The 19,362-nt window shown below is 35.8% G+C and overlaps 1 protein-coding gene across 7 annotated transcripts in view; it reads left to right on the top strand.

The window, feature by feature from the left end:
* The window catches only part of ARID4B (AT-rich interaction domain 4B), a 126,606-nt gene that overhangs the window by 50,492 nt on the left and 56,752 nt on the right, over nt 1-19,362 (top strand). For all 7 annotated transcript variants that reach the window (XM_004271545.4, XM_033431263.2, XM_033431262.2 and 4 more), the window contains exons 4-7: nt 147-212; nt 4,635-4,725; nt 7,149-7,228; nt 12,143-12,234. In XM_004271545.4, coding sequence (XP_004271593.1) covers nt 147-212; nt 4,635-4,725; nt 7,149-7,228; nt 12,143-12,234 — 329 coding nt within the window. The remainder of the gene's footprint in view (nt 1-146; nt 213-4,634; nt 4,726-7,148; nt 7,229-12,142; nt 12,235-19,362) is intronic.

The following is a 19,362-nucleotide window of genomic DNA, read 5'->3' as shown; positions in this document are numbered from 1 at the left end:
CAGTTAATCTACTTAGGGATTGAGATATTGTATAAACTAGGCAGCCATTTGTTTAGATTAGTCATGATAAAAATGAATTCATGCATTAACGAGCTTGTGTTGCTGTTTTTACTTTTTTGGTGGCTAATTAAATTTATAATCTTTAGGTAACATTTAGACATGATTCTTCAACAGTGGAAGTTCAGGATGACCACATAAAAGGCCCACTAAAGGTAATTCATTTATTTATTCATTATTACTTCTAATGCTTCAGTGGGAAACAGTCATTATCTCAGTCTTTTAAAAAATTCATTGGTTACTCTGTTATTGAGTTGATAAATATGTAATTCTCTCTGAATAGACTAATAGAAAAAAAGTAGACTTAGTGTTCAATAAAACCTATATGACAGTAAAACCTGTGTTCAGAAGTGAAATGAACATCAAGGAAAAACTGATTGCTTTTTATTTACTCATCTGTTTTGGTCTCACCATGTTTCATTTATTAAAAGGTACAATTTCCGGAAATAATAGGTGGTGAACTAGGGATCAGGTGATGTAAGTTCCATGATGATGTGAAAATTGAGAAAACAAAACAAAACAAATCCTCAGAGCTTTTAATTCTTTGAAGCAACTACTGGCATATGAAATTGTTAAAGGGTCATCAGGCAGTTATAAGTGATGAATATGTTCATATATACAGATAGTTTCATTTCTTTGCATTAGTTTTCATTGGCCAGTGAAATTAGTGCTGCTTTACTTTCCACTAGTGAGCAAGCTAAAGGGAATGTGCCGGTAGCCACTGTGTGCTGTTTGGTCCTTTAGAATGTCTGAAATGGACATTGGCCTAGCTGGGTGAATTTTAAGAAATGCTAACAGAATTGAAGAGACATTTGTAGATGCAAGAAAAATCCTTTCCTAATGAAGCTGTACTTTCCAGAGAACTAGATAGATGTGTGTATCTGCCAGTTTTTGTTGGTGGTTGATTTAAAAACTTTTAATTGGATCCCCAGGACATTAGTACCTTGCATATATAGTAGGCACTATGGAGGACTAAAACTTGTAAGTTTTTTTAATCTTGCCTTGTGAAAATTATTTTCCACCCTTTCTGTTTTATAGGTGCCATTTTTTTCAAATTTATTTATTTTATTTTTGGCTGCGTTGGGTCTTCGTTGCTGTGTGCAGGCTTTCTCTAATTGCGGCAAGCGGGGGCTACTCTTCATTGCAGTGCGCGGGCTTCTCATTGCGGTGGCTTCCTTTGTTGCGGAGCACAGGCTCTAGGCATGCGGGCTTCAGTAGTTGTGGCTCATGAGCTCTAGAGTACGGGCTCAGTAGTTGTGGTGCCCGGGCTTAGTTGCTCTGCAGCATGTGGGATTTTCCCGGACCAGGGCTCGAACCTGTGTCCCCTGCATTGGCAGGCAGATTCTTGACCACTGCACCACCAGGGAAGTCCCTATAGGTGCCATCTTTAATTTTACATGCCCATGTATATCACTTGTAGGGACAAAAGGACAAAAACATGGCACATGTATAATTTGATGTTAACCGCCATTTATTTAGCACTTATTAGTATGTGCTAGTACTGTGCTAAGTCCTCTGCACATATGATCTTATGTAACCTTCATAATAGCTCTTTACAGAAGAGGAAACTGTGAAGGGAGGTGGGAGGTAAAGTACTCTGGCTGAAGTCTTGCAGCCAGTAATGGCAGACCGAGTTCTGATGGACGCACAGCCTGTCATTGAAGCATTGTGCCCCCTGGATGATCAGAACACACACGTCTCCATGCCTTATTTGTGTTTTTGCCTCATAAGCACACCAGCGTAGCTCTTCGCTGCCTGACTGCCCTGTTCACCTGGCACAGGCTAGCTGGTACCAACTACAAAAAATGTTCAGTGTTGCAAGGGATAGGAAAGACAATAACTTTGTTTCCTCAAGCCATCTTTCTCTCCTATTGCTCCAGCCTGTTTGATTGTGGCATAGTTGGTTTATTTTTCTTGTTTTGTTTTTCTTATTTATTAAAATTTTCTTTGTTTTTGATTAGGGCTTAGGACCACTTTGATTTTGATGTATGCAAGTGTATTAAATTTCGGTCTCAAAATTGTTAAAATATTTCTCTTGCCTATGGAGGGTTTTTTTGTATATAGATTTTGAATTGTTCCCTAATGTACTTTGTGGCTTTCCATCAGCTGATAGAAAGTATTAGCATTTATGTTTCTCCTAGAGGAAATAAACTTCCCATAGTGATAGTCATTTGATCTCAATATATTTTCAGTGAGTTCACATGAAAATAATACTAGACCACTTGAGTATTAAATTAAAAAAAAATGTACTATGTATTTATTGACAGTAGTCCCTGGTGGTCCAGTTGTTCAGACTCTGTGCTTCCACTGCAGGGGTCCTGGGTTCGATCCCTGGTCGGGGAATTAGGATCCCGCGTGCTGCACGGCGCGGCCACAAAAAAAAAAAAAAAAAAAAGTTCTTTTAATTCTTCAACATTTCCTTCCCTCTTTTGGGCATTGTGTGGGGCTGACAGTCTCTTCTGGAACAAGTTTATTTTTGTTATCACTGCAAAGACCATATATATTTTATTTTTAATTGAGGTGTAATTGACATATAACATTATTATTAGTTTCAGGTATACAACATAATAGTTCAATATTTGTATGCATTGCAGAAGGATCACCACATTAAATCTAGTTAACATCCATCACCATACATGGTTGTAAAAAATTTTTTTTCTTGTGACGAGGACTTTAAGACTTACCCTGTACTTTCAGACGTGCAATACAGTGTTCTTGACTGTAGTCACCATGCTGCACATTACATCTCCATGACTTATTTATTTTATAACTGGAAGTTTGTAGCTTTTGACCCCTTCATCCACTTTGTCCACCTGCACTTCCTTCCCAGCTCTGGCAACCAGCAATCTGTTCTCTATGTCTATGAGCTTGGTTTTTTGTTTGTTTTGTGTTTTAGACTCCATGTATATGTGATATAGTATGGTATTTGTCTTTTTCTTACTGATTTATTTCACTGAGCATAATGCCCTCAAGGTCCACCCATGTCGTTGCAAATGGCAAGATTTCATTCTTTTTTATGGCTGAATTATATGCACGTGCGCTTGCATGCACACACACACACACACACACACACACACACACACACACACGTATCTTTATCCATTCATCCATCGATGGATACTTAGATTGTTTTCATATCTTTGCTATTGTAAATAATGCTGCAGTGAACTTGGGGGCGCATATATCCTTTCAAATCAGTGTTTTCATTTCCTTTGGATAAATACCCAGAAGTGAAATTGCTGGATCATACAGCAGTTCTATTTTTAATTTTTTGAAGACCTTCCATACTGTTTTTCATAGTGGCTGCACCAATTTACATTCCCACCAGCAGTGCACGAGGGTTTCCTTTTTTCCAGCATCCTCCTGGCCAACACTTTTAATTCTTGTCTTTTTGATAATAAGCCATTCTCATTAGGTGCCTGGAGATAGCTCATTGTGGGTTTGATTTGCATTTCTCTGATGATTAGTGATATTGAGCATTTTTCCATATACCTGTTTGCTGTCTGTATGATTTCTTTGGAAAAATGTCTATTCAGGTCTTCTGCCTATTTTTTAAATTGGACTTTTTGCTTTTTTTATATTAATTTTGGAGCTGTTAATATATTTTGAATATTAACACCTTGTCAGTTGCATCATTTGGAAATATTTCTTCCATTCGGTAGATTCTCTTTTCGTTTTGTTGATGGTTTCCTTTGCTGTGCAAAAGCTTTTAAGTTTAATTGATTAAGTCCCATTTGTTTATTTTTGCTTTTGTTTCCTTTGCCTTAGGAGACAGATCCAAAAAAACATTGCTAGGATTTATGTCAGAGAGTGTTCTGCCTATGTTTTCTTCTAGGAGTTTTATGGTTTCCGGTTTTTAATCCATTTTGAGTTTATTTTTGTATATGGTGTGAGAACCTCTGTCCATTTCTCAATTGGATTGTTTGATTCCTTTTTAGCTGTTGCATTGTATGAGTTCTTTATATCTTTCGGTTTTTAACCCCTTATCAGATATGTGATTTGCGAATACATTTTCTCCCATTCAGTAGGTTGCTTTTTCAAATTTTTGATGATTTCCTTTGCTGTACAGAAGCGTTTTAGTTTGATGTACTTATAAAAACCATATAAATTTATAAACCATATAAATTATCAGCATTTTCTTGATGAGATGAAAATATTTCAAATGAGTGTCGCTATTGGTACATTATAACTCATAAGGAGAACCTCAAAGTTATTTGTTAATTTTTCCCCAGCCTTCTTCAAAGAAGAGTCGTAATATGGGGCAAAGATAGTTTCACAGACAGGGACCCCCAGACCTGTGAGGGTTCCCAAGACCCTTTCAGGGAGATTGTAAGGGCAAAACTATTTTCATAGTAATACTTAGATATTATTTGCCTTTTTCACTATGTTGACATTTTCACTGATGGTGCAGAAACAGTGGTGAGTAAAATTGCTGGCACCTTAACACAAATCACATCAGTAGTGATTTTATTCTTCACCATCATGCACTCAATTAGTTTAAAAAAAGAAAGCCAGTTTTTAGTTTGTTTATTTATCTTCTTAAAGTTTTCCTAACTTTTTTTCTTTTAATACTTTAGGTCGGAGCTATTGTGGAAGTGAAGAATCTTGATGGCGCATATCAAGAAGCTGTAATCAATAAATTAACAGATGCGAGTTGGTACACTGTAGGTAAGGGAATACATCTTCTTTTAAAAATATATTTTCAGTGCTAATACAAATAAAGCCGATTTTTCTTGATTTACTTCCTCCCCTAGTTGCCGTACATGTTATTACTGTTAATGTTTTTTTATCTTTCGAGATCTTTAAAAAATTTATTTCATAAATATGTACATAACATATAGTTTGAAATTAGTGTATATGTTATGCAATTGGATTTCTAGCTTTTTTCACTTCAGAGTATATCTTAGAGAAATTTTTTTCATCTTAACCATTTTTAAGTGTGCATTTCAGTAGTGTTCATAATATTCATGTTGTGCAACAGATAAAATTTTTTAACTGCAATATTATGTTTCATAGCATAGGATGTTGCCAGTTACTTGCCAGTTACTTACTCATGATGCAAACAGTTTTCTTGCTGTTGTAATAAATGCTGGATTGAATGTCTTTTGTACATGGACATTATTCTAATATTTCCCTAGTGTGTACATTGAGAACTAGGCATAGATCGAAGGGAAATATCCTTTTAAAGCTGTAGTAGGTTATGAAAACTGCTTTTCTAAAAGACTGTTAATTTACACTTCCATAAACAGTATATAAGTGTGGTGGTTGTCCTAACCCTTGTCAAATGTGATGTTAGTAATATTTTAAAATTTGTGCCCATCTGGACACAAAATAGTATCTCAGTTTTGCTTTAATATGCTCCTCCCATGATTAGTAGTGAGATTGGACATATTTTCATATGTTTATTGAAAGGAACATTATTTCACTTGTATTTTCTCTCGTTTGAATTGCCAGTTTATAGTGTCTTCCCAGTCCGCTCCTTTTCCTCTTGGGAAGGTTATCGTTTTCTTATTTTCAGGGTATGAGTTTATATATTTAAATGTATAAAGGGAATGTTAACCTTTGCCACTTCAGTTGCCAGTGTTCTTCTATTGCTTTACTCTTATCTCTGCTATCAATTTTCAAATCATAGTCCATTTTTCTGTGGTCACCTTTTCCTTTGTCATTTTAGTTTGAGTCTTGTTTAAGAAGGCTTTCCTTCCATCAGTGTTGTAAATTTGTTTTCCAATGTATTCTTCAATTTAAAGTTCTATTTTTTGTTTTACAAAGAGCTTTTTATTTCACCCACAGTTTTTTTTGAACATTCTGAAATATGATCAAATACTATTTTTTTCCAAATTGATAACAGAGTAATTATCCCAGTATTATTTATTGAATGGTAAAAATTCTTACTGTTTAATGATCTCAGAGATGAGAGTAAACATCTAGTAAAATGTCTTTGGTGATGTCAGAATTTGATGGAGCTTTCAAATAGTAATGTTAACGTTTTGTGGTATGAGAACAAAAACCTGGTGGAGAGGGAAAATTTGATTTTGAAGCCTAAGGATATATTTGCATTTGTGTAGGTTACAGGACCATGAGCGGTTCTGTGTCGTTAAGTCTGTTTGATAATTAGGTGTGATTGACACTTTTATCATTGACTATTTTAGTTACTACATTTTTAAAAAGTACGAAGAGTTATTTATCCAGTCTCTTGTGATGTAAAAGCTCACATTATATATAAGAACCTAATTTTGTTTTTTTGGCAAAAACCTCTGTTTATAAAATCAAGGCCTGGTAACTTTATTTAAAATAAAACTTTATTTAAAATAGAGGTACTCTCTTTCCGTGATTTGTGAGGAATGTAGTATATGCTAAGATTATTATATCATAAAGTGTACATCTATTCTGTATATATGTAAACTTACAACAAATTTTCTGGGACATTTTAGTACTTTAAATAAGCAGTTTTCAAGTGAGAGCAAATTAGCCACCCAGGGAACATTTGACAATATCTGGAGACATTTTTGGTTGTCACAACTGGGAAGGGGGTGCTACTGGCATCTAGTGGCTGGAGGCCAGGGATGCTGTTAAATATCTCACAGTGCACAGGTCCCCATGACAGTCCCCATCTGGTCCAAAATGTTAGTAGTGCTGAGGTTGAGAAACACTGCTTTAAATAATAAAAATAGGGTAATTTTTAGGGGCAGTCTGAATATATAAACTTGTACTGTTATTTTTTGTTTATTAGGTAAATTTGTCAGTATTTACCTATAGGAAAATTTGCTTTTTCTTTACCATATTGAGAAGGATTAATCAGCATTTAAAAGCTTTCTTTCTGAAATGCTAACTTCTTATTTTCGTTTGATGTTTTCTGTTCCAGGGAAGATGTTTTCATTACAGGTATATATATATTTTTTCCCTAGAAATTGGAAAACATACTCTACACTTGAAGTTGTTTGCTACAAAACTTAAAATGTGTACTGAATTTCAGATCTAATCTTTTAAAACAATAGCTCTGTTTGCACTGAGAAAGTTAAATGATAATTTATGTCATTTTGTTAATCTTTGAAAAACCCTTCAGTAGTTGCCATTTCTACCTCTTCTCACAGTTTTTGATGATGGAGATGAGAAGACACTGAGACGGTCTTCACTGTGCCTGAAAGGAGAGAGGCATTTTGCCGAAAGTGAAGTAAGTAATCACTTAACGAATGAACATGTCCTAGTATTTAGTACCGGGGGCAGGAAAGTTTTGCTTTCTCAACTCAAGCAGCTTACTTGTTAATCAGGAAAATTCATTAATACATAACAGCATGAGAGTGTAGTCTGTGAAACCTGTTTAAGGCCTTGTGTTTGAGTACCAGGTTCTCTGTGGGATTTTTTGTCTTAAAAAAATGTATTTTAACATTTGTCCATGAAGAAAAAACAACGGGATTGTTTATTACCGTTAGGCAACTTTTCTATAGAGTCCTTTAATTTGTAAATAATTGTAGAAAAGAGATGTCTCATTTGTAATCTACTTGAACCCCATCATCATTAAAGGCTATGTAGATACTGCAAGCCATCCCTAACTACTCCTGCTGCCAACCACTGACATTTACTATAGCCTCTCCTTGAAGAAGGCTTGCTTGACTGCCCTTTCTAAAATAGTCCCTTCCATTCCTCATAGCTCTTTAAGGTTGGTTTAGTTTTCTTTATAGCCCAGATCATTCTCACCACCAAAATATGTATATGTGCTTAATTATGTATTGTCTGCCTTCCTCACTAGAATGTGTCTCAGTGGCAGAGATTTTGTATGTCTTCTTCACCACTTTTTTCCCAGTTCCTAGAACAGTGGCTGGCACAGAGTAGGAACTGAATAAACATTAGCTGGATGAATAAATGAAGTGTTCATATTTGCCAGGGACTTTGCTTAGTGCTTTACATACATCCTTGCATTTACAACATTATGAGGGAGATACAATGCTTATCTCCAGCTCAGAGTTGATGAAAGTGATGATCAGAACTGGTTCTCAAACCAGCACTTTCTGGCACCAAAATCATGCTCTAAAATTGAAAGATGTTATTAAGTTACTAAGAGTGGAGGGTTCACAAAGTTTTGTAAATCAGTAACTTGCAATTCAAAATTTTAAAAATGGACATATTTTTTGCAAATAGCGTTATATTCTCTAGTCCAGCCTATGAATATTAATTAATGCACAGTGTGGCCAAACCAAGATTTCTTTTTTCTAGTAACTATTTAGAACAGTGTTTTTTTGGGGAATTTTAATATTTCTTTTAAATTATTAGACTTTATTTTATGTTTTTTTTTATTTTCCCTTCCCGTAAATGAATTCCCATTTCAACTCAGAATTTGGGACAGATTCTCTGTATTATGATTCTGGCCTGTCTTTTCAGTCTCATACTCTGCTATTTCCCTGTACTTCTGACTTATAAGACTACTTGGTGTTTCCAGATTATGGCTCATACTTTCTTTTCTTGGTTTCTGCTGAGCCCTGCTCTTTTCAAGGCCATGAGAAAGGCTTCCTCCTTCATGACTGTCTTTCATGAGCTCTCTAACCAAATTTGATCTCTATATCTTTGATACTTTTCCACTTCTCTTATTTTTATTTTATGGTCTTTTTGGTTACTTTTATCTTTTTTTCTATAAAATTGTAAGCTGTTTTGGCAGAATAGCCAAGTTTTTGTCATCTTGATGGGCTTTCCTTTTCCCAGTAGTGTTTTCTACACAAAAGCCTTCAGTAAATATTTGATGAATTAATTGTGAAGGTTTAAATATAGGAAATACATATAGCTTTGGACAAGTACAGTGAATTTGGCTTCTTACACTGATGAAGTAACAGAATTCTTTCTGAGCTTATGTAATTCTTAGAAATAATTTCATTTCCCTTAGTTAGAACATGTGATAATTATAGTAGGTTAATGAATATGGGGACTTGAAGACTTGATTTTTTTTCACCTAATTGAAGGTATATGTCTTATGTATTTAATCCAGAGAAATATCGAAGATACTAATTTTGTATTTGCCAGGAGAATTTTAAGTTGGAATTGTTCATAAGACAGTTGTAGTATAAAGGCTGAAGCAATAAGAGCAAGTAGCTCAATGTATCCTTTTTAACTTCAGGAAGGATCGGTTTTACTGTGTGTGACTATGTGTGTTGAACTTCATGTTTTGCTAGAGGGTATTGGAATACTGGTGTATGTTTTGCTAGAGGGTATTGGAATACTGGTGTATTATTCCTTACCCATTGCCATATGCCACGTGCTATGCTAGGTACTGGGAATACATGGGTAAGCTAAGTAGATGTGGAATTTATCCTTGGGTAACTTCTTTTTGCTTTTGAAGGAGACAAAGCATTAATTAATCAAAAATATAAAAATTTAAGGGTACTAGGAGCTGTGGAGACATGGCCAGGAGTATATTTAATCTACCATCTATGTATATTCTTTCCCTTATTTGATATTTCTGCTATTTTCAAAAAACAGTTTTAATTTTTTGGAAGTTTGCTCAGAGAATTGTTATTATTACTAATAACTTTGGCCTTTGAGTGAAAAGCCACATCACACTTGGCAGTATTGGGGGTCACTAATCCCATTAATAAGCTTCATACCTAAACAAAGACTTAAATTCAAAATTTTCACGATAAGAGATGATGATAAGCGGGTCAGTCAGTTTGAATTCCCGCACCAAAATCACTGGTTCTAGCCATAACCAGCTTAGTGAGGATGTTGCCTGTTTCCTGACATCTGTTGGAGTGTTTGGGTATTTCTATAGAGCATTCATAATTTGAATATTATCCAAAAGTAGTTTTATCAGCTGGTATTCTCTCTGTGCATTTACTACATGCAGTTGAAAACTCTGAAGAAAATTTAGATGAAATCCCAGCTCCGTATTTCCTGCAGCCCATTTTAGGTAACAGGGCTATCAGCGTGTTTCCCCCGGCCCTGTGGAATTTTCTTTGAGCCTTTGATATAGCCAGGAGTCTCTGGCTTTGCTCTGTTGGTTTAAGACAGGACAAATCCTACCCTCCCCTTACTCTTTTCTGTCATGTGTAATAAAGGTGTTCCTGCTTTCCAGGATTGGGGCCAGGGACAGAGATATTGCTTCCTATTATTCTAATTCTTTTTTACATACTAGGGAGAGATTGTGGTTTATTTGAGAATTCCTATATGTGATTCCTAGATAACTCTTCAGAAATCCTGTATATTTTCTTTCCTAAATCAAGTGAAATGACTAGCAGATACTTAAAATAGAAATGACAGTACTTAATAGAAATCTCTGCTTTCAAGAGAGCAGCCTTAATTTTAGGGGAGGGGCATTTAATTCTTTTGTTAGCTTGACAGAAAATGAAGCCAAATTAATTTATTTTTCCTGTTTACCAAATACAGTACTTTGAAATTTTCACCCTTGGGAAGCATAATTAGGAGTTAATGACAGGTCATTTCTGAAGAGGTTTTGTCTGGCATATTACTGTATTTGGGCCAGCTTTTGCCTCCAAATATTTTTTAAATGCCTGACTTACAAACTAAATTTGAAAGGTTAGGTTTTCAGCCCTATAAAAGTTACGATTTTTGTCTATCGTTACTGCCTTTTTCCTGTACTGTATTCTTTGTTGTTGGACATCTATATGTACCTTAAATATATTTACATATATTCTAACAAATTATGCAAAATAGGTGAATATGCTTCCCCCTTTCATGTTTTAGTTCATCGTTGTTTCAACAAAATTATCTCAGTTTTAAAAATAAAAGTTAAAACTTTTCTTTTAAATATTAACATTAGTTTGTATTTAGATATCTGATCTTTAAGTTGATGGACACCCTTTCATAACATTCTTGTTTGTAACTTTGAGAAGTCTTTATCCTAAGTAGTTCCTCACCCTCACTTCCACTCTGACAGTTTTTGTGGGCTCTTTAGTTCCCCTTGTGTTCATAAAAGTATCTGCAATAGCAAAGGTTCTGATGGAGGAATAAAAGGAATAGTAACTGGAAAATCATTAAGATGCAGAAAAAGTAAGAATATTACCAACATTGATATTCAGAGAATTAGTTGGGATAGCATCTTCAGACTGATACCTTAACTTTTTAGATATATAAACCTTTTCAGGAAATAATGGCATGAAAAATCCAAGAAGTCTCTGATATGGAGAAACGAAGGGATTTCAGAATCCCTTTTTCTTCATTCTGCTTTTAACCAACAACCAGTTCCTTCCCTGGAAATCATTATTTTTGAATGGGGTGAGGGATAAAAGGGTTGACATGAATTACCAGTTGATAACAGAAGTGATAACAGAAGAAAGAAGTGTTCATTTGTTGATTATTATCTTCATACCAAGCACAGTACTGGATGTTGCAGATTAAAAAGGAAGGGAAAATAAAATATTAACTGTAGAAAAACTGATTTTTACATTTTCTTCAAAAAAGGTTTCTTGCAGGAAATTCCCAGGCCGTCTAGTAGTTAGGTGCTTTCACTGCTGGGGCCCGGGTTTGATTCCTGGTTGGGCAACTAAGATCCCGCAAGCCGCAAGGGACGGGGGTGGTGGGGTCAGAGGTCGGGGGAGAAAGGTTTACTGCAGAAAATGTTTGCAAAGTCATAATATAGGATATCTGAAGCCCTTTTCTCAAGCAGTTGATGCTTATCCTGATAATTTCGTTTCTGTTACTTACTAAGAATTCTATCTTATGGATTGGGATGCCCTATATGCAAAGAAAAATTCGAGCTGCTGTTGGCCCAACCTAAGGGTTAGGTACTTGCACATAGGTTTCTTATCTCTCAAATCTGTTGTTTCCACTGAGTTTTATTTGTTTTGTTTTATATTTTAATCATTCTTAGGAGTCTGTCAATCCTCAAATAGATAATGAAATTATCTAGAGAGAAAAACTAAATTTCTTTTCACTTTTTTTTTTCCAGCCATGGGCTCATTCATCTTTATTCTAATATCTTTGAAATGAGAGTTTTCTATCTTTAGGAAAGTTGTATTTTTGTCTCCCTCAGGGGAAGTTTTAAATCTCAAAATCGAAGCATATTCTTAAACTGATTTGGTTTAAAAAGAAAAAGAAACTTGCAACGTAATAACTTTTGATGGGTTTATGTTCCTACCCACAGACATTAGACCAGCTCCCACTCACCAACCCTGAACATTTTGGCACTCCAGTCATAGGAAAGAAAACAAATAGAGGAAGAAGATCTAATCATATGTAAGTCCATTTTCATAACTGTAAGTTGAACCTGAATTCATTTCTCCTTCCAGTATTGTTTTAGTAGTTATTAATTTTAAATTGTAACTTGCAAAATGCTAACTGAATGGAAGAGTACTTTCAGACTCTCTGGCATGGGTGCTTGAGGTTCTCCATGCTCAGCCAACTTTAACAGCTGTATTATTTATCTGCCTGCCATTTCTCCTTACACGTATCTTGATGTCATTGTCAAAATGGAATTAGTCAATATTTCCTGAATGATACATCCTCTGTTTTCCTGATGTCATGTTTTTTATTCATGCTGTTTCTGTCTTAAATGCCACCCTTCCATGCCACCGGCTCACTCATTCTTCAGTTCTTAACCAGAAATGCTCCCACATTTATGTGAACCATTTTGTGCCTCCCCACTCTTTCCTTAAAAACAGACATGTTTTTTTTCTCCTCTGAGCTCTCTAAATCCTTTGCATTTATCTAATGTCATAGACAGTATTTCACCTATTATTATCACTGTCGTGTTTGTTTTCCCTTCTTAGTAATTTAAATCTTCCTGACAGCCGAACTATCTTACTTATTTTTATGTCTTCTTGCAGTTGTGACACATGTTCTGCATATTTAACAAATTACTTTCAATGAAATGTGCTTAGGCTCCAAAAGGCTTTAAATTAAAAAGGATCACAGGATCAAAGAGTCATGAAATTTCAAGTCATCAGAGAGAAAGAAACAATCTTCAAACAGTTTCAGGAAGAAAAAATAATTTATTGCAAAGGAGTGAGAAGCAGAATGGCATCAGACTTCTCAATAGTAACACTAGATGTTAGTGGTCAGTAGAATGCAGAATGGAGGAATGGAAGTTTCTATTAAAGGGAGGACTTGTTATCTAGTATGATGGAACATTGGGGGGAAATTAAAGATATGATGATAACAGATAGAGAAAAAAATAGTAAAGGTGCTTAGTTTCTCCCCTCAAAATTATATAAGAAAAGAACACTATCGTAATAGGATGGAGGGTAGAGAGGTTGCTTAAATGTAAAAGTTAAGTCCTTAAAACAACAGGAAGTCAATACAATGACGTCTAAAATGTATAAATATAGAAATAGTGGTATAGGACTGTTATTTAGAGATAAGGTATTAACTGTCAGAGCTGAAAGAGTTAAAAGCAGTTGCTTCCACAGAGCAGAAGAAAATGGGAGAGGATGGGGCAAGAGAATGTAGTTTTTAATTTATTCTGTTGGAGGTTAAATTGTTTAAAAACGATTTTGAGTATTTTACTCAGATAAAATTTTTAAAAATTTAATGTGCCTGAGCCAAATATTGTCAGAGTAGCTATTAAAAATATTGACTTGAATTATTGAAACTTGTAATGTAAGTGAATGCTTTCATTCAAAGTAATAGAGTTAGGTATTAAATCTAATAGTGGCTAAGCTTTGGAGATCAAAATTGGGTAAGCCCTCTCTCTCATATAGCTTAGTTGCAGCCTTACAGCGAATTCATGAAGGTAGGTATTATTTTTATCCCTATTAAAAATTGGGGAAATTGGCCTCAGAGACAGCAACTAATCCAAGGAACACAGGAAGGAAGGGACCAGGACTTGACCTCACCCATGTTCCATAGGCCTTTTCCCACTCAATTGATTGACTCTTTTTTATTTAGAGTACTACAGTTACTTTCCAAATGAGTTTTAACAGGAAATAAATAATGACTCATTTGAGGGAGGAAATTAAAAGACTAATCCTTGCATTGAAAAAATATTTAATATTACTTATTTTCCTACTAGTGATTTGGGCCATGCATTTCTTTTTCTCACTTAACTCTCTAAATATTTTAGAAAATGTTTTTCTCAATTAATAGGTGAAAAATGTCTCTCACTTGCAGTGTAACTTGCTGGTCACTTGATTGTTTTTAGGATACTGAGGTTGTAACTATTATTTACTTTTCTTTGTATAACTTTGAAAATATGAGTCTTCTAGTCAGAAAGGAAAATAGATGAAAAATGTGTAATGGCATTATTAGTATGAAAGAGTCCTCTCGTGATTACTAGATGTTATTGTGATCTAATATTGTTTTCAATTTTTTCAGAGGGCTATTATATTGCCATAAAATATTCACTGAAGCACTTATAGGTTAAATCTTTTGACATCTCTGAAAATAACTTCAATTGTGAATTAAAATTTTATCTACCATTGATCATTAGGGTCTTCCCGTAGCTTTATAGTCAACTCTTTTTTTTAATATAAATTTATTTATTTATTTACTGTTTTTGGCTGCATTGGGTCTTTGTCGCTGCGTGTGGGCTTTCTCTAGTTGCGGTGAGCGGGGGCTACTCTTCATTGCGGTGCGCGGGCTTCTCATTGCGGTGGCTTCTCTTGTTGTGGAGCACAGGCTGTAGGTGTGCGGGCTTCAGTAGTTGTGGCAGGCGGGCTCAGTAGTTGTGGCTCACGGGCTCTAGAGCGCAGGCTCAGTAGTTGTGGTGCACGGGCTTAGTTACTCCGTGGCATGTGGGATCTTCCTGTACCAGGGCTTGAACCTGTGTCCCCTACCTTGGCAGGCGGATTCTTAACCACTGCGCCACCAGGGAAGCCCCTAGTCAACTTAATTAACTATGATTGATGATGTCAGAACAGTGAGGTGTGGGTGTATTTAATGTAAATTTATTTCATTGGCAAAGATTTTCCACTTCTCCAGCTCTTGAGAGTGGAAGTGTGGCTAAGAGTGTGAACAGTAGGGACTTCCCTGGTGGCCCAGTGGTTAAGACTCTGTGCTTCCACTGTAGGGGGCACAGGTTCGATCCCTGGTCGGGGAACTAAGGTCCAGAATGCCGCACGATCCCCCGCCCCCCGAAATAAAAGAGTGTGAACAGTGGAGCAAAATGGCATGGGTTTGACTCCTGCCTCTGCCACTTCTTTGCTGTGTAACCTTGGGCAGGATGCTTAGTCTTTTCATGCTTCAATTTTCTCATCTGTAAAATTGAGATAATAGTATTCCCTGTCTCTCAGAGTTGTTGCAAAGGTGAAATGAATTCTGTCCTTTAAAGGGTTTAAGTAGTAAATAATCACTATGTACGTACTGGATATCATCATTGTGTATTGAATGAAAAAATTTTAATGAAATACTAGTATGTAACATGATTTCATTTACATGTAAAAATGTGTTTATAGGTGAGTATGTAAAAATTCTGCTTACTAGTGCTTATGTCCAACAGGAAGGACTGTTTTGGGCTATATTTTATGAATTTAAAAACAGTATTCCTGTATTGTATATTATATACATATTATAGGGAAAACAGTGTTTGAATCAAGAATTCTTTTAATTTTGAAAAAAATTGCATCTAATATTTAGACATATTTTACCTTTCTACAGATGTCATCCAGAAGTGTAAAAAAATTTTTTAAATAAGATAATTTATGGAATCTCACATAGAATGGTCTACAAAAAGGACCAAACGGGAATTCCCTGGTGGTCCAGTGGTTAGGACTCCATGCTCTCAATGCCAAGGGCCCAGGTTCAGTTCCTCGTCGGGAAACTAAGATCCCACAAGCCGTGCAGTGCGGCTCCCCCCAAAAAAGACCGAAAATTATAGTCTATTAAAATAATGTCTGCTATGTTTCTTAGCTGAAGTCTCCCTTTCTTGTATATGAGAAGAAAGCGTGCAGTTGTCACTGAGCAAGTTTATCTTTGCTTTCTAAAGACTCTAGCAAACATTCTGAGTTAGTGATTTTCCTGTTGAGAATCTGTGTGTAATGAAAGATTTGCTGTTGGGATTGTGTTGTACATGGGCAAAGTATGAAGGCAGGCGAAAGGTTGAGAATTACTAGTGTTGGAAGTGAAGCGCAGCCCATCTGCAGTCTTACTTTGCTTGCTGTTCCTTCCGCCTCACTACTGTGCTCTTTCTCACTGTCAACAGACGCCATGATGTTCATGCTTAGTGCTTTAAGCCTTGGTGTGTAAGTGCCACAGGCAAGTACCACAGTTTAAAGTGCTCACCTCCTTAAATTACGCTTCCTCAAAGTTCTTTCTCCCCTTTCTTCAAAGTGATTTTCTGCAACAAAGTCTGGAACCTGGATCTTAAGGTCATTTATCTGACCTTCATTTCCTCTTCCATTACTCAACTCAAAAAGGTCTTTATTATGGTTCTCTGATTGCCGTTTAAAATTTGTACAAAGATAAATAAGGTTATCTCTTCCCAGGATTCCCCAGACTCCATTGTTGCAATGGTATATCACTACCTTTGTTTTCTTTTAAGAACTGTTAATCTACATACATACCAGTTAATCTGCCTCCAGCTATTCCAAAATTATTATTTTTTTTTTTGTGGTACGCGGGCCTGTCACTGTTGTGGCCTCTCCCGTTGCGGAGCACAGGCTCCAGACGCGCAGGCTCAGCGGCCATGGCTCACGGGCCCAGCCGCTCCACGGCATGTGGGATCTTCCCGGACCGGGGCACGAACCTGTATCCCCTGCATCGGCAGGCGGACTCTCAACCACTGCGCCACCAGGGAAGCCCCCAAAATTATTTTTGATACCTTCCTTTAATTGTTTTATTTATATTCTGCTTTTAATCCTAATATATTCAGATATTTTATTTTTTAAAGATTATCATCCTCTAGCTTAATTTTTTTAAAGCAAGTTATTGATCCTTTTGATTATGTATAACTTGAGTGAATTTTGCCCTTATAATTTACATTGTATGCAGAGGTTTTCTTTGATTCTACCTAAAGAATAGAATTTTGAAATTATAGAAGTATTTGTGCCCCCTCCCTCAAAAGTTTTTTCCAATAACCTGGCAAAAGTATATATGCAACTGCTATTGTAGGAAAGCAGTCTACTTGCTGTTATCCTTCAGAAAAAGGATAAAGCAAAATAAGGCTTATAATGATATTTGTTAGAGATTATTTGTGGGTACAGGTTCTACCCAGTGACAGTGCTAAGATTTACCCAATAAACTAGTGATTTGTACCTGGTATACAGGTCTGCAGACCTTTAAAAAAATTTTTTTTATTGAGGTATAGTTCACATGTAAAATTCACCCTTTTAAAGTATTCACTGTTCAGTGTTTTTTAGTATATTCACAACATTTTTACAACCAGTACCACTATCTAAGTCCAGAAGTTCTTTATATTATTCACTGCTTTATTCTGATATGAGAATTTGATTCTAGTTTCCTTCTTGATAAAAATTGGGAAAAAATTAAAACACTTTTATTAAGTCTGTACATGTTCTTATGTTCTGTATGTTTTAATCTCTAAGAAGCTACACGTGTTCAGTCTTCCTGATACTAATACAGATGTTTAATCTACTGTACAAAATTTGAAACTGAGTTGTTTGAAAGAATAAGGATCATTAAAGTCCGAATTTCATTTCAGAGATTGAGCCTCTGCAGTTTCTGCCTCAATTTTATATTTGTACCTCATTATTTGATATTCTTTGGCAAGTGTCTTGTCTAAAGTTCTTCTTACTTGATTTACAATTAATTTACAGTTAATAGTGATGTGTGATCAGCTTTAAGTGTCTAGCTGTTAGTTTGTTTAGTAAACATTCTCATGTAATTAGCTTTGTTTCCAGTGGCATCATCAGACATTTTCAGAGACAGTACGTTATTTTGTTGTGGCTCTATGAACACATACCTGGTACCAGAGAAGCAACAGTGTCAGAGGGGAATAAACACCAAGCAGACTCTCTGCTTGTTCTATCTTTGCTCCCTTAACGTATTTCTGATACTCATTTATTTTAGTATATCAGTTTATTGAGTACTAGTCTTATGTAAACAATTTCCTAGCTAAACTCCACTAAAAGATAAAGTTAAAAGGAGCCTTAGGTATAATGGTATGGTTAATACTGGTTGTATACATTATACTGATTGTATACATTTTGTGATTTCAGGAGAAATAGAAATCAGAAGTACCACAGTAAAAAGAAATAAACCTATTCAGTTCACTTACTTAGTCAACAAATATTTATTGAGCATCTGAACTGTGCCAAGCACTGTTCAGGTACTTAGGATATATCAGTGAACAAAACAGGTATTTATAAAATCTTCAGGGCACTTCCCTGGCGGTCTAGGAGTTAAGACTCTGCGCTTCCACTGCAGGGGGCATGGGTTTGATATCTGGTTGGGGAACTAAGATCCCACATTCCCTGCGGTGTAGCCAAAAAAACCCCTCTGCCTTTAGAGCTTATATTCTCTCGTATGCGGGGAGATGGACAATACAGAAAAAAACAGAAGAATTAAGTAAATTATGTAGTATGATAAATTTGTAGGTGCTGTGGAAATAATAAGAGTAAGGTTGGGCGGGGGAATTGGGATGGGCAGGTTATAAATTTGAATAAGGTGATCAGTGTAACGTAATTGAGGTGACATTTGAACAGACACTTAGAGGAGGTGAAAAAGGTTCCAAATGTCTGGGTATAAAACATTCTAGGCTGTTTCTCTGCCAAGGGGAGGAGTAGTTGGTGGAGAAAGTGAGGCCAGGGGATCTTCTGTTTTTTTAAGTGGGAGAAGTAACAGCGTTTTCTTAGAAATAACACTATACTGGTAGAACTCAATCTAGTAGAGGCAGAAAAATTGATACAGGAGAGAGAAGCGAGCATTGCTGGAATAAAGGCTTGAGTAGGTGAGAGGGAGGAGGAAATCTAGTCCACGAGTGGGGAATGGTTTTGGAGTGGAGTCTGGACATGATGTGAAGTGGATGGATGTTTTATGTAGCCAGTCAGTTTACATTTTTATATATATAACTTTCTCGTGTCTGAAGTCTTCACATTTGTTAAGTCTTATGAAAGAAATTAGAATTTTCATTACTGTTGCAGATGACATTGTTAGCCAAGTGAAGCCCAGTTTTCTCTTTCTATGTTTTACAAATTTGATTAATGTTATTTGTGACATTGTGACTTTCTGTCTTGCTAATGATAATGGCAGAAAGGGTGTCCATAAAACCCCAGCTGAATGAGTCTTCTGTGACTACTTTGAAAAAAGCAATAATTATGGTTTTAAATTTGGTTGTGTTGTCCTTGAGAAGTTCTTCTAATCAAGTAGAAATCAGACTTGTGAAGTCTGTCATTATTATCCCAAGCTTTGTGCCAATTTGTAAGGTTTTATGCTCTGCTAATATGAAGGTGTGTTGATTTTTCCTGCTAC

Source organism: Orcinus orca, chromosome 14 (assembly GCF_937001465.1).
Source record: "Orcinus orca chromosome 14, mOrcOrc1.1, whole genome shotgun sequence".
NCBI classification, from domain to species: Eukaryota; Metazoa; Chordata; class Mammalia; order Artiodactyla; family Delphinidae; genus Orcinus; species Orcinus orca.
Note: the sequence above shows the minus strand (reverse complement) of the source record. Positions and strands in the feature narration are given on the sequence as shown.